This window comes from Pomacea canaliculata, linkage group LG9 (assembly GCF_003073045.1).
Source record: "Pomacea canaliculata isolate SZHN2017 linkage group LG9, ASM307304v1, whole genome shotgun sequence".
NCBI classification, from domain to species: domain Eukaryota; kingdom Metazoa; phylum Mollusca; class Gastropoda; order Architaenioglossa; family Ampullariidae; genus Pomacea; species Pomacea canaliculata.
This window is the reverse complement of record NC_037598.1, coordinates 13,149,785-13,164,346: the sequence shown is the minus strand read 5'-3', so window position 1 is coordinate 13,164,346 and position 14,562 is coordinate 13,149,785. Positions and strand designations below refer to the sequence as shown.

Here is a 14,562-nt window from a genome sequence, read left to right as displayed (position 1 = left end):
TCTTCAATATGCCCTTCTCTCGTACTCTTAGTCACTCAGACTTTTTCTTTCACACTCTCCTCAACTGAATGTCACCTCAACATCCTTTCCCTTCATACCTACCCTTTCTTTTTCTGTCTTCCTGACTGTAATTCTGTTCTTGATTCTGGTGACATGCACTATGTTAATATACAATTGTAAAAGACAAGCGCCATATAGACTTTTTTGATGATTAGGTAAGGTATGGCATATGCTATTTTTTTCTCCAACAATAGGCGAATATAGTCTATACGTTTTCGAGACACACCTATAATCTCCACCATACACAGAAAATAATTCACCCTATTAGTCCTTTTAACAAACGTGTGAATCACTTTGCATTTGTTTTAGCTGCTCGTGCAGTGTCATTACCTCTCACCTTAGTTTACCCTGACAGAAACCGTACAGACTGGAACAATTATCCACTTTCAAAAGACTTTCCCTTTTACCTGTGTTCATATAGCTTCCTAAAAAAAATATGATAAAGAAAAAGAGGAACAAGAACAAATACAAGAAGAAGAGCATTTATAAAGCTACATGCAAACTAACTGTGATCTGTACAAGAAACATAACCGTCAGAAACAGATGATATCATGACAAAAACAACAATTAGTGAGTGAATGAAGAGGCAAAGAGTGGATAGAACAGTACCATTGTTTATGCAAAATATTCTTTTAAGTAACTGATATTTGAAGCGGACTCTACATGCTTTAACACAGAAAAAATAAAAAAAAGTAAGAAACAGAGAATTTCATTGAAGACAACATAACTACCAAAGAGACCGAGTCGGGTGCTAATGTGTCAGTAACTTACACATGCATGATAGATATAGTACAGGGTGGGAATCGTGCAATCAACAAAAATCAGCGAAGCATGCTAAAGACGCCTAAACATCCTCCTTACTGAGCAATATCAGAAAGACATTATTCTAAGCTTTTTGAAGTTTTTCCAAATAGGTGGTTAAGATTTTGCTTCTGAAGTTACTTTTGTATAAGTATACACAGGTATATTTTAGTGAAGTATTATAACATTTATTTTATTTTTGTTTAAATTAAACTTTCAGAGTTTATTGTTTTAGTTTTCTGAGAAGATCAAGATCCAAGCAAAACACCGAACATCTCAGCTCACCTAATGAAATCTCCTCAACTGGTAATGTCTCCTGATCACATTATATCACAATTATCATTATAACATCATATACTACAGTGCAAGAAGTAAACTTTTATGTTCGGCTGTTTTGTAGCTGTTTGAAAGACTTTAGTTCAGTTTTTGAACGTTTTTAGCTATCAAGTTACAGTCTTCCGTATAATTAAACAATAAACTATTTTATCATCGACCCGACCGGTCTGTAGCCATATTATCAATACCATGCATGTGATCTTTAAAAGGAGTAATCATGATGTTAGTTCATGTAGTTTTTTCACCCTTGACATGTCCAGCAGAACGATCAGGCTCTACATCTCTGAAAGACACATCGGACTACAGCAACAACGTCTATGACGCACTCGACCCTCGTGACGAGAGTATCGCCCCCTATACTTCTCTCCACATCCAGACTAGCAGCAAGGGAACCTAGAGGCCTGCTTCTTACATCAATACGTGTCCAGTGAAACAAACAATTTAAGTTCGACTTGCAAGCAGTTTCTTTTAAGTATTCAATAATTTGTAAATATAAAAAAGAGCATGCACGCCAACTATTTCTGGAGAGTTGCACATCACTAGCGTTCCAGTTTCGTAATGAACTGACTGGAACAGTTGACACACCTACCGAAGCGTGTGAATCATGGCGGAGTGGACTCCGGCCGATCGATCCAACAGTTCGGCCTTGAAATAACATTATATACATTATTTACATTATATACAGTCCTGTTGCAAACCAGAAGAGCAAAAAAAAAAAAAAAAAAAAAAATAGTAACAAAAGCACGTGTAAACCTGAAGGTCCAACACTTTTATCCAAATCGAAGAACGACCACAGAGCAAAGTAAATGAAGGAGACTCGATCCCCTCAGCCTGTTAGTCGAAGGGACACAACTCTCATATCTCCATTGTAATCCGTTCCACGTCGGATAATTTCCAGACTATACCATCCGCGACTGTTAGCCTGGGAAGAGGTCGAATGATGGGTGATATATGTTCGTATCTAGATGGTCTGGAGATGAGACGAGCAGCATTATTCTGGATCCTCTGAAGTCTGTCAAGAAACTACTTGGGAATGACAGGCAAACGAAAATTAGAAGTCTGTCCTCGAGAACACAAAGACACACACAAGAGTGTTAGCTGTTGCACAACTAGTGAGATAATAACAAAGAGTATTAATCCTACAAATTTCAAGGTAAACCATTCTGCAGATTTGAAAAAAATATGATAATGGAATGTCAGAACGAGAAGGATACCTAAGCTGCAGACAGGTGGAGACAGCAATAGTTAAATTGTTTATGGATGGAGAACGAGGAAGAGTCAATTTAATACGTATCTATATTCAATGTATGTATAATTATGTAATCCACGTTACATCAAGCAGTTATATGAGTATATACTAGCGTGCACCATTTATTTCAATTTATCTTTTAATTAATGTTTTAACGGGGAGAAGTGTGATGTCCTAGCTTTCCGGATTTTCTTAGCAAATGTTGAGTTTGGAGTCCATGGTTTTGCCAACTGTGATCCTAGTGAATGTATTGTGATATTTTTCGTGATTGTGACATTCCGTTTAATTTTTACTGCTTCAGCTGATCTGTTAAATAAAAGTACATTCTTCCACTTCTCCATTCTTATTCTAGTCCAGTTTCTTGTTTGTGCATGTCAACAACGAGAGAAGACTTGTGCAGTGTGGTAAAACTTGATGACTACAGGCAGCAAAACCTGTTTCATCTGACAGCGAATTTGACCTGCATTCTCGATCTGTTCTATTTGGTGACTAAACCGATGACACAAATTCTACATCCTGGATGGTGAAACATGATACTAGACTGCACAGACAACTCTAGTCCTCTGTTTCTTCTGTCTACAAGATTTGCTTTTCTCAATATTTGCATTTATATAGATTTGATAATAAAGTAAAGTTTTTCTATCTTTATCCATATTTTTCTTCTTTTTCTTTTTTTTTTTTTTTTTTTTTTTTGAAGGGGGAATGGGGCTAGCTTCTTCAATTCCCTCCCAGGATGATGTTACAATAATTATTTCTTGCTAAGTACCGGAAGATGCTCATAAGGCTGTGATATGGCACTATGTCAATGATTTTTATCATATTAGCGGCCAAGTGGAGGGTAGGATTTCCACCCGCTGAGGTCAAGTTCAACCACCACTCGACGATATCCTGACAGGCGTCCTCGCTACAACAGGAACAGTTAAAACCTCTTGTGTAGTGAGAGGCGACAGCTTCGTTGTTTACGAGATTGGGCACTGAGTCACATATATCCGGTAACAGGTTTGAATGGCGACTGGTATTAGTATCTATAATTACAGACACCTTTCTTGTAACGGCTAATTATTTTTCTTCGTATTACTTACTGGGAAACAGCAATAAAAGTATGAACACACACACATACGCACACACACACACACGCACCCACACACAGTGTTGATAGCTGGCAACTTTTATCCGCCCGAGCACTTATATGTCAAGAGAAAGAGAGAGAATATCGTTCAGGGAGTGGTGAAGCAAACACTGAATACACACGTGAGGCTCTTTACACATCTTGATCTCTTACACCTGGCAAACACGGACGCGTGCATTGAAAGAGATAGGGAAAGCTTCTGTTTACCAAAACTACATTTCCCCTCACGTATCCGCCATCAGGGTAGTGAATTGAAATGTCTCTAAAGTACCAGGAAGTTTAAACGAAGGTTGGGTGTCTGTAAGATGGCGGGTTGTGTGTTGATGTGGACTGTAACACTGTGTGTGTTTGTCGACGCTCAGCTTGGTCAAATGAGTAAGTATTGACTTGCCAGTATTTTGAGATACACTTGCAGTCTTACTATGATTAACTGTCTGTCAGCAGCAACATTCTCGTGACTCACTCATTTCTGTAAATAAATGTCTATCTCACTGGCTGGGGATTATAGTTACACAGATGAACAAATCGTCCCTCATAGTTTCTTTACTGTTTTATATGTAATCAGAAAGCCAGTGATATCCTTTAATGATCGTCATTCAACGTAAATGTAGACGTTCATATTGAACCTAGTGAGAATAAAATTGACTGATAAAGTAAAGATCATGTAAAATAAATACCTATGTTCCCCTAGCTTATCGGTTATAATATTAAGTCACTAGCAGTCATTTAAGAATTTAAAAGGTTGTAAACGGTGTATTTTGCTTACATTTTCATGTCCGTAAAATTGAAATAATAGTCTTTGTATTTTTTGTCTGCTAGATCAGTAAAGACAGCGGAACTATAAAAAATGAGATAGGTGATATACAATTGTCTGTTAATCTAATTATTGTAGACGGCTTTGTTAAGCCGAATAACTTTTAGTACTTGTTTCACACTGCATGAATTTCATTTTAACATCTGATATATGATAGACCCACTGACCTTTCGGCAAAATGCGAATTTTATATTACAGTTAACATCGCTTTCAACAAAGCGTGCAGTATTAGTTCCCGGTATGCAGAGAATGGCAAATCATCTGGAGACTGCTCTGCCGCTATCAATGGAAACACAGACACAAATTTCGACCTCTGGGCAAGACCACCCAACTGTATCCACACTGCAACAAACGACCACAATCCTCTGTGGTGGGTGGATCTGGGACGAAACTTTTCCTTGCACTCAATCATCATCTACGGACGCAGAAACAGTGAGTAAAAAATTCGAATATAATAAGTTTAAATAGTATCTCCAAAATACGTTGTACCCAGCAGTCTATAGTTTAATTTTGCATATTGTACACTTGCTTTTTAAAAGCATCTCCCAACGAACATGCAGCACAACAGACAGAAAGTCTCATCTTCTACCACTTTCTTGACTAAAACGTTTACGTTTAAAGAATGTACTGTGTCTAAAGCCTTACTCGTAAGTAGCTCTGTAATAAAGTATTAATGAGTAAAAGTAAAAGCAGCCTCGGTATTTGTAAGGCAGCTTATTTAAAATATATTTACCCTTCTCTTATGTCTGTACCTTACCTGATCATTCAGGTAGCCTTTTCGGAAGAGCAGTCGTTGTGTGATCAGGGTTAGTAATCCAACTCTAGTTTGAAAAGAGTTCGGACCAGAGAGCTTCTGCTTCCCATTCGAGTGCGATAACCACTAACTGCAATACCATTCATTTGATAAGAAAATGGACATTAAACAGCTAGATCTCATGGCGACCACATTTTTAAAAACAAACAAACAGAATAGCCGCTCTTTAATCTCTATCGGTTCCTTTTATGCTAAGACACAACAGTGTATAGTTGCTATAGTCCGATGATGGCTTGTGTGACATTTCAACATCTTCTACCATCTTGTGAAGGTCTTATCATAAACTCAGCTAGAAATGACTTGATAAAGGCAGTAAGGAATTTCATAGGCGTTCTGATTGCAACAATGTTTAAAACATGGCAACGCACTCAGTCCCTTGCAGAAGTAGGTTGACCCGCCTACAAGTGTACACAGCAAACACCCATTTCGAATCAAATACTGTCGGATACCAAAATTTCCGTAAAACGTTAGTGAACTGTGACACAATTCTTCTGTCAATAGACATCGATTTTCAAAGTTTTTCCTGTAAGATACTTTATACATAAAAGTAAATGCCGACAACAGCATTTTCTTTGCTTTTCAGTTTTAGGTTTTTGTTATGGGATCTTCTCTTGAAAAAGTAATGAAAAATTATAACGAATCAATCACCTTGCCAGCTTTTTTTTACTTTTAGACCTAAACTGAAAGTTTTGGAGATGCATAAATTGACAAGATTTTTGCACAGGAGGAGAAATTAAATGATGGAAATGAACCGTAGATTGCTGCGTGTGCGCACAATTAGACAGGGTTGTCTATCTAGTGTGATCGTTTAGGTCGTGACTCCGATTTTTAAAGAATTAATTTGATGTAGATGACCTTATTTGGTTAGAGCTAGTCAAGTGGGACCAGATGGCCAGCAGAGGCGTTAAAGATGTCTATGACTATAGATCGTGACAATGGACTCACCTGATGGCTAGACAGGGAGTAACACCTGAAACTCTGTAGTGACTGGCTGGTGGCACTTCCCAGCATGAGACGGGGCATAATCAGCTGAATTTTCACATTTTATTCATGATTGTAGTTATTCAGACTTTCACCTCTATTTTGATGCATCTAATGTTTTATAGAATTCTCTGTTCTTATCCATTTTATGTCTCTGTTTATGTACTTTACAGATATACAAAGAATGAACTGTGTTGAAGTATCACTCGATGGAGAACACGTGTACACGTTTTCGTGTACGGGTACAGTGGATGTGACCACCGTCATTGATCTCAGTCCGCCTCGACATGGACGAGTGGTGACCATCACTAGAAACTATACAACACCAGGCGATTATTCACCATTTTTAAACATATGCGAAGTCCAAATCTGGGGTATTTACGTTTATAGCAATATGTACTAGACAATGGTATAATGTTCCTGGCATAAATTTAAATTGGATTGCATTAATACTTTCTTTTTCAAACGCTGATTTTGGAAATGCTAGCTTTGTTGTCATACAATATTTTTACAGCTAGTCACGTAAAATGCACTTCGAAAGAAAACAATTTATATATATATATGTATATAAAATAAGAAAAAGTATATATTTTGTAAATTAACCAAAATTACGTAAAATCAACACATATCCAGCTTGGGAAAATTCCGACTAAGAATCCCAATAGACCTAACAGACTGTACAAAGTAATTACTTAGAGTTGATTTTTTTAATAGATAAGAACTTGTTTGATGAGTTTTTCTTTTTTGTTTTTGCTAGATTATCGAAAAGCTGACATTTCTTACACAAGTTTAAATTACTTTGATCGATTAATTCAGTGTAATTTATCTTTCTCAGTGTGTAAGGTCGGATGGTGGGGCAGTGACTGTCAAACTCAGTGCAGTCAAACGTGTCAACACGCAGGTGATGATACCAGGGAAGATAATTACTGCGACTCAGACAATGGTGCTTGTGTTAAAGGTACTGTGAACAGTTCTTACTCATAACTTTTATAATATAGTCATGATAATAAGGAATATAAAACGGTTTATGAAGTTTAGTAAGCTGAGTATCAGTACTCTCACCTGTTGATTGGAAAACATATTCACTCAGATATTTACTCCTATGTTAAAAACTTTGCTGAGGGCTCAAGTGTTTCTCTAGAATTGTAACTCTCCATATAAGCGAGAATAGTGTACTTTAAAAGTGCGTAAGCAGTGTCAAGAGAAGTAATATCACTCGAATCAGTAAAATGAATTGAAATAACAAATGTATGAGAATTACCGGAAGAGTCTTTATCAGTTCCAGCCCCTTTCCTATCCTTTAGAAAATCAGATTGTTCTGATTTTCTTAAATTATATACGTGCCTTTGCGAGTGTGGAGAGATGGAAGTCATTGCAGTTTGTCCGACACCTGCAAATTTGGCAGATTAATGTGTAGATTAATGTTTAAAAATATTCTTCATTTCGCTGGTGTACGTCGCACATGTATTATTATGTTTGTGTTTGCCGTTGTAAGGCGTTAGCTGCTACTTAAAATGAAAACAAAAATACACAGCAGATAAGAATTTTGACAAACCTCCACTAAATATAAGAAAACATGACGCTAGAATTTGAGACTGTATCGATAAACTGGAACATTTTTAATCATCATGGCCATTTCAGCCATTGTCACTTATAGAGGGTAAGGTGAAAATAGTCATCCTCTCACTCACCCTCTCATTCAGTCACCTTTTCATTAATACTTTGTATGCACACGCTGTGTCCATTCTACAGTACCGACAGCATAACTCAAAACACATTTGACATACAGAGCAAAATCCCTGAACGTGTACAAGGGGGAACAATCATGCTTCACATAATTCAAGTCTGGTTACCTCCCTTCCTATCTTAAGCTGTGTATAACTAGGCGGTCTTGTTCTTTCTGCGTTATATTACTACAGTAGCTGAACAAGATGCTGGTGTTCATTGTGTATGTTAACATGTTTATCATACTGTGGACAAAAATCTACATATCTGCGGCAATACTTTAAGAACGTAATTATAGTGAGTAATTAAGTTTGAATTATACCAAGATGGCGAGAGAGGGATACAGAGAGGGCGGGTGTGAGGAAAAAAGCTAGCGAAGTAGAACTAGTGGCGTAGCGGGATCTTCTTTTTTTCTGTAAACGTTGTGTCCCCTTGCAAAAGCTGTCAACCCGTTAACCCACAAATACTTTACAATTTAGCTTTATTGACGCTTCGCATGGCCAGGGTAAATTCCGACTAGCAGTCCATCTTGATGCTTAAATTGTCTTCCACTTGTCGTGACAGGTTGCGTGCCGGGATCCTGGGGAGAGAACTGTACACATACCTGTGGAGTAGGCTGTGGCGACGGTACATGCAGTAATCATCATCATCATCATCATCATCATCATCAAACTAATGCAGAAAAAGACAAGATAAACACATTGAAAGTTCAGTCGATGTTCTTATACACGTACAGATGAGAAATATCATTTTTCAATTTTAATTTCAATTACATTTTCCATGATAACATATAGGCCACCCCAGACTGTGTCTAGAGCAGCATCTGTACCATAACTACACCATCTTTCGACAGGTTGTTCAGCAAGTTACTACAACATGTCTAACGACTGTCACAACACCTGTGATGAAGGATGTAACAACACATGTAGCAGGACTGACGGAGCATGTCAGTGTCGGCGAGGATGGCAGCTTCCTCTGTGTCAACGTAAGAAGTCAATAAATTTTAGATGTCAGTGTCAGTGTCAGTCACAGAAGCGTACATGTATTTTTTTTTTTACTTCACAAAACAAAACAACAATGCAGGCCTGCATACATTTCCTTGTATTAACAAAAAAAATATGCTACAGTAACTAATACAAATAAACGATAACTGTAGAAACCAATTGCCCAATATACATACATCAATAAATCCTCCTTATTATCTCTTAAAATTACTTTTTAATATCCCTAATTGTCAACACAGTCTAAAGTTCTTTTTTCGAGGTTGATTGTCAACAAAATAATAATAGAGTTTATAGTTCGGCATAAGGTCACATGTTACCGTTCACACTTGATAATTTTCTTTTATAACACTGTTAATTGTAGTTACTATAGCCTGATTTTGCAATACTCCATGAAATTATATATATATATAATTTATATCCACAAATTATCTAACCAAAAAAGAAAAAAATCACTGACGCCTCCACTAGGGGATAGAAGTTAAAACACATCGGCGCTGCCTCTAGGGACGAGTGACCCAACCTTCTTGTCTTGCCTTCTATGTTAGCAAACCTTTCATCTTTGATGTTAGCGGCTCCTTGTCGGTTACTAGAGCCAAATACCCCAAATCATATTCTCTATTCTAATAATCCATGGCATCTGTCCGACTTCTACTCCTTGATAATAGGCCAATCTCTTGGCCCAGTAGACTGCGCCTATTGATAGTTACAGCAAAAACAAATTACTAATACATCTCTAAGTCATTAAAAAATACTGAAAAAAATCAACATAGAAAAAAAGAAAAGAAAAGAAAAGAAATCCGAGACGCGAAAGAATGAACACCCCACCTTCACATGTCGTTCCCCGACCTTTCCTCTCTTTGTGTCCATTTTTTTTTTCATTTGTATATTGTGGTGCAGGTATTTTATTCACTTACGAATGTCTTTCATAAGTCCTTCTGTTTGTTTTGTAACAAATACACTGCAAACAGATAAACAGACGAATCTTTATCGTATCAAGTTCAGCATGTGTCTCATACCTGCAATATGTCGACAGAATGCTCAGACGGTTATTACAATGAGTCTAACGACTGTCAAAACACCTGTGGTGGAGGATGTCATGACACATGTAACAAGACTGACGGGACATGTCAGTGTCGGCAAGGATGGCAGCCTCCTCTGTGTCAACGTAAGAAGTCAATTAATGTAGAGGAGGGGTTGTGTTCGTGCTAAGAGATGTGATTTAATGTGTCTAATTTAAACTTCACAGTTTAATTAAATTAGTAACTTCACTTTGTTATGCACATAACACAGAATAGTATTGTAAACATAGATTGATGGGTGTGTGTGTGAATTCTTAGGACTGGAAATTTAACTCTAAATTAACTCTTCGCAATTAGAAAGTGGATTATTTTAAAATTTGTATGATAGTTGAGAAAGTCGAAGCTCATTTCGTATCTTTGACAATGTGATTGTATGTTGTAAATGTGTAATATATATGTTTTGAACATGTAGTGATAATTCTGTGCTATTATACCCACAAGCAAACCCATTAATTTCAGATGTATTATAATCTGTCAACAGATTGCATGGAAGGTCACTACAGCGAGTCTAACGACTGTCAAAACACCTGTGGTGGAGGATGTAATGACACCTGCAGCAGGACTGACGGGACATGTCTGTGTCAGTCAGGATGGCAGCCTCCTCTCTGCCAATGTAAGAGAAACTAGTGTATCTTGTAGTGTGTATCTTGTTCACAGATCCGTTGTGTCTTTGCAGAGGTGACAGATAAATGTATTACGAAAGGCAAATATCGCTTAATGATTTTTCAGCTTTAGTCTCTTATCCAGATGTTATATTTGCTACACAAACTATGCTTCGTCTATCTCTCGCTCAGAAAACTACTGTTTGCAAAATAAAATATGATAATAATGACAGGTTGTACTTGTATTTCAGTGGAAATGAAGTCCGATTCAAACAGTCTTTCTGTAGGTGTCATCGCTGGACCTGTCGTGGCAGTGGTTGTTGCTTCTGTCGTCGTAGTGATCATCGTTATGTGGCTCAGGTAACAATGACATAGAAAGCCCTCCTTTATAATTAATATGTTTATTTAAAGCAAGGCACGTATTTCCTAGATTCACGAATGGCTAGAAGAAAATTGGTTACATATACAAGACTAAGCTTTGAATGGTCTTTTTATGCCTTCACTCTGATGTCAACAAGAACAAAACGTTTTCTTCAACTCAGTAGATCAGCTTATATTATTTTAAGTGTGGATGCAACTTTATTAACTAATTAATTTATTTTTGAATATACTTTCACACACAAATATGCTCGCTCACACACACGTATATATAGACTTTTGCTCTATAAATTGATTTATCTCATCTTAAAGGAGTCGACGACAGCACAAAGGAAGCCAGCCTGAACGATCACGACATCATTACACATCATCCTGGAATAACCAACAAGAACTCTCAATGTCTAATCCAGGAAATGAAGCAGCATACGAAGGTATTTCAGCGGCCAATGCAAAACAGGGTAAGAAAAATCAAAAATGCCTAATTTCTTCATGTTTTATAGTCGAAAAGCATTTATCGTATGTGAGGTATTATTCGACCTTCTCTACATTTATTATGAGATCGTCCATAGTGTTTTCTTTGTTCATTAGTCAACATTATCAACAAAAAGTATGAAATTTCTGAAAACTATCCAGCTTTTCATACAATATATCAGTTACACGCGTGTTAAAGATATATCACAAATAACATGTAGTGTGAGATACGCACGATTCTTGTCCCTTCTATTGACAGGTAGCAAACCAACAGTAGCTGTCAAGCCGCAGACGCACACCACACCTGTGGACAAAGTAGGGGACATACATATCAACCATAACTTGTCTGAAGAACAGTCGCATGACAGTCAGTATGTCCTGAACACTATATACAGTGAATATTCTGGTAATGGAAATACTTCAGGAGCAGTGACTAATACAGATAATTTAGCCAACGGAAGTAGGGCAAAAGGACAAGTTACAGGGCCAGGTACAACACAGGGGCCTGTTGTACAAAACAAAAACGCAGAGAAAAACATCTATGAAAATGTCAAGATGAAGACAAATTCCCTCACAAAGTCTAAAGACAGACAGTCCAAGCCACCACGTACAAAATCAGATGATGACATTACAAACGCTACAGACGACGAAGGAGAGGACATCTACAACACAGAGGACATCTACGCCTCCTATCGGTCACTTGAGCCCTCATCAATACTCGATGACTTCCAGAAGTCGTTGCTGGCGAGTCTTGTGTCTGGAAGACTTGGAACAGAGTTTGCGGTAAGGCCACACTAATAATTATTTAAGATGATCAATGAGTTTGCTCTCTCGAACAAGGACCTGTGTACAATTATGGATTAAAAGCTTGATAATAAACAATTTCTTATTTTTAGACGGAAAATTTTCTTAAATTACTAATAAACACACTCTAAGAAGTAGTATTATTACATCAATGAAAGGAAACTCTAGGAAGAAGGATGAGTGATAAAGATGTTCTTTTCAGGAATTTTCCAAAGAGATGCAGCACCCACACGAAGTCGCTTCCATGCCTGAAAATTCCAAAAAGAATCGCTTTAAGGCGTTATGTGCTTGTAGGTAACTTTGATAACACTTACTCTAACACTATTAATATTCAACAATGTATTTGACAATGTTCAGGGGTAGGATACGTATCTATGAAGATATATTTTCAATTCATTGCTAGACATCTAGTTAAATGTTCCCAAAAAAATCTATGATGCAACAATCAAAAGTGTAGGCTAACAAAATATTCCAAATTTCTGTTTTGTACACTAAACGAAACATATTTCATATACATATATACATATTTCCTTAAACAATATGGTAAATAATTGTAAAGTTTTAAAAGTATTTTCAAATGTTTTAATTTTAACCGTAGTATGAAGTTATTTTTTGAGTACTCTAAAAGACACTCAGATACGTAACAGGGTGTTTTATTTTAGAGAATTTTACATTGTGCATTTAAGATATTTGAAGATCAAAGCTATAATTTTACTAAGTATAATTAATTCTCTTTAGACGACCATTCCAGAGTTGTCCTCCACAGACCAAAAGGAGACAAGAATACAGACTATATCAACGCAAACTACATAAAGGTGAGTTACTGTAATACGAGGATGGTGTCTAGAGACTAAATTAACTGTACATCATTCAAGCATGTTTTTATAAAAGCATGATTTTATACAAATATAAGCAAAATATCTCAGTTTAAAGTATGTAAAAACTAGTTTTCTTCACTTCTAGGGATGCCTTAAGGAAAAAGGATACATAGCCACACAAGGTAAGACAAGAATTACAGAAATGTGGATCATCATTATTTAAAGAACCTGTAGAGACAATTTAGGAGTTGTTTTTTTTCGAAGGTTTAAGTCTTTACGTGACCTTTGCAGATAGATGATTCTTGTTATCTTCTACTCACAGCTGCCTTTAAAACACATTTAACAAGTTAGATGCGATTTTACTCACTTTGAAAGACCAGCAACCCCATGTTCTGCGAAGAAAAAAATTAATGCAAAATTTAAGAAAATTTTAGTATTCAACTTCTACTTTGGAAAAGGCCAGCATGCATTTCAGCTTTTTTACTTTCTTGGCATCAGGTCCACGCGCAAACACGATCGCTGACCTGTGGTGGATGGTGTGGCAGGAGAACACCAAGCAGATTATTATGCTGTCCAACCTCATCGAAGGTGGGAAGGTGAGGTCAAACCGTCTTTTTCTTTAGTCTTGTTTAAAAATTATCAATCACATACCATAGGGCGGTATAAAATGTTGCATCTATTTTTCATAAATCCTATTTATTTGTGATTTTACAAGCATGAGACAAACTATTCACAGTAAAATTTACACCAGCGCAAAATAAAATTAACTGAATGAAATGAAATGAAATTAACTGGGACAAATATGCAGAACAAGTGTGAGGAGTACTGGCCACAAGTCGGCACCAAGAAGACATACGGTCACGTGACAGTGACAGCCTTGAAAGTAGACACGAGGGCAGACTTCATCATCCGTTACTTTTCCTTGGAAACAAAAAAGGTATTAAGATTTCCTGACAAACTTATTTTACAAAAGCAAGTAGTGCTGTATTATTACAGCGGACGATATCTTCTCTTTACTACATTATTTCACGTAGGTCGGTATCTTTGTATCCTCCATGTCCTGTCTGGTAGGGTGGTGAACAGAGGACGGTATCTCAGTATCACTACCTGGTGTGGCCTGACCACGGGGTGCCGTCCACCCTCTCGTTGGTCAACTTCTGGCGCTACGTCCGAACACGGGCACAAGGTGGCATACCTGTCGTTCACTGCAGGTAAGTTTATATGAATCTCCAAAGTGCATATATGGAGCTGCATCAATGTAGTAGTGAAAAGCGGAAGGGAACTCGAATCATTTGTATTCCTATATTCTGTTCTCGTAAAACGATCTCTACCTTCTCTTTCTTTTCTTTATTTGTTTTAATTGCATAACTCATTCAATACGGAGCTGCGGTAGCCCGTTCGACCTCGGTGTACGCAGCAGAGAATGACCGCGAATGAAATCTCGACTGGTATTTTTAAAAAAATTATATTTAATATCCTACATTAACAACAACTATG

The 14,562-nt window shown here is 37.1% G+C and overlaps 2 protein-coding genes across 5 annotated transcripts in view; both read left to right on the top strand.

Annotated features, from left to right (window-relative positions):
* The window catches only part of LOC112572689 (multiple epidermal growth factor-like domains protein 11), a 55,552-nt gene that overhangs the window by 8,824 nt on the left and 32,166 nt on the right, over positions 1–14,562 (top strand). Inside the window, exons 8-9 of one of the 3 annotated variants that reach the window (XM_025252499.1) lie at positions 1,097–1,167; positions 1,461–2,773. The exons of 1 other annotated variant lie outside the window; for it this stretch is intronic. In XM_025252499.1, the coding sequence (XP_025108284.1) occupies positions 1,097–1,167; positions 1,461–1,594 (205 nt within the window). In that variant the 3' untranslated portion in view covers positions 1,595–2,773. Of the gene's footprint in view, positions 1–1,096; positions 1,168–1,457; positions 2,774–14,562 lie in introns of those variants that run through there. One more of the 3 variants, XM_025252498.1, reaches the window with a different exon arrangement.
* LOC112572664 (receptor-type tyrosine-protein phosphatase kappa-like) overlaps positions 1–14,562 on the top strand; it is a 38,244-nt gene that overhangs the window by 19,286 nt on the left and 4,396 nt on the right. The window contains exons 1-17 of one of the 2 annotated variants that reach the window (XM_025252455.1): positions 3,828–3,950; positions 4,588–4,821; positions 6,358–6,558; positions 7,020–7,142; positions 8,474–8,536; positions 8,763–8,894; positions 9,947–10,078; positions 10,474–10,605; positions 10,846–10,954; positions 11,285–11,430; positions 11,703–12,226; positions 12,450–12,537; positions 12,986–13,062; positions 13,211–13,247; positions 13,564–13,661; positions 13,874–14,002; positions 14,137–14,276. In XM_025252455.1, the coding sequence (XP_025108240.1) occupies positions 3,881–3,950; positions 4,588–4,821; positions 6,358–6,558; positions 7,020–7,142; positions 8,474–8,536; positions 8,763–8,894; positions 9,947–10,078; positions 10,474–10,605; positions 10,846–10,954; positions 11,285–11,430; positions 11,703–12,226; positions 12,450–12,537; positions 12,986–13,062; positions 13,211–13,247; positions 13,564–13,661; positions 13,874–14,002; positions 14,137–14,276 (2,435 nt within the window). In that variant the 5' untranslated portion in view covers positions 3,828–3,880. Of the gene's footprint in view, positions 1–3,827; positions 3,951–4,587; positions 4,822–6,357; positions 6,559–7,019; positions 7,143–8,473; positions 8,537–8,762; positions 8,895–9,946; positions 10,079–10,473; positions 10,606–10,845; positions 10,955–11,284; positions 11,431–11,702; positions 12,227–12,449; positions 12,538–12,985; positions 13,063–13,210; positions 13,248–13,563; positions 13,662–13,873; positions 14,003–14,136; positions 14,277–14,562 lie in introns of those variants that run through there. The other variant, XM_025252454.1, reaches the window with a different exon arrangement.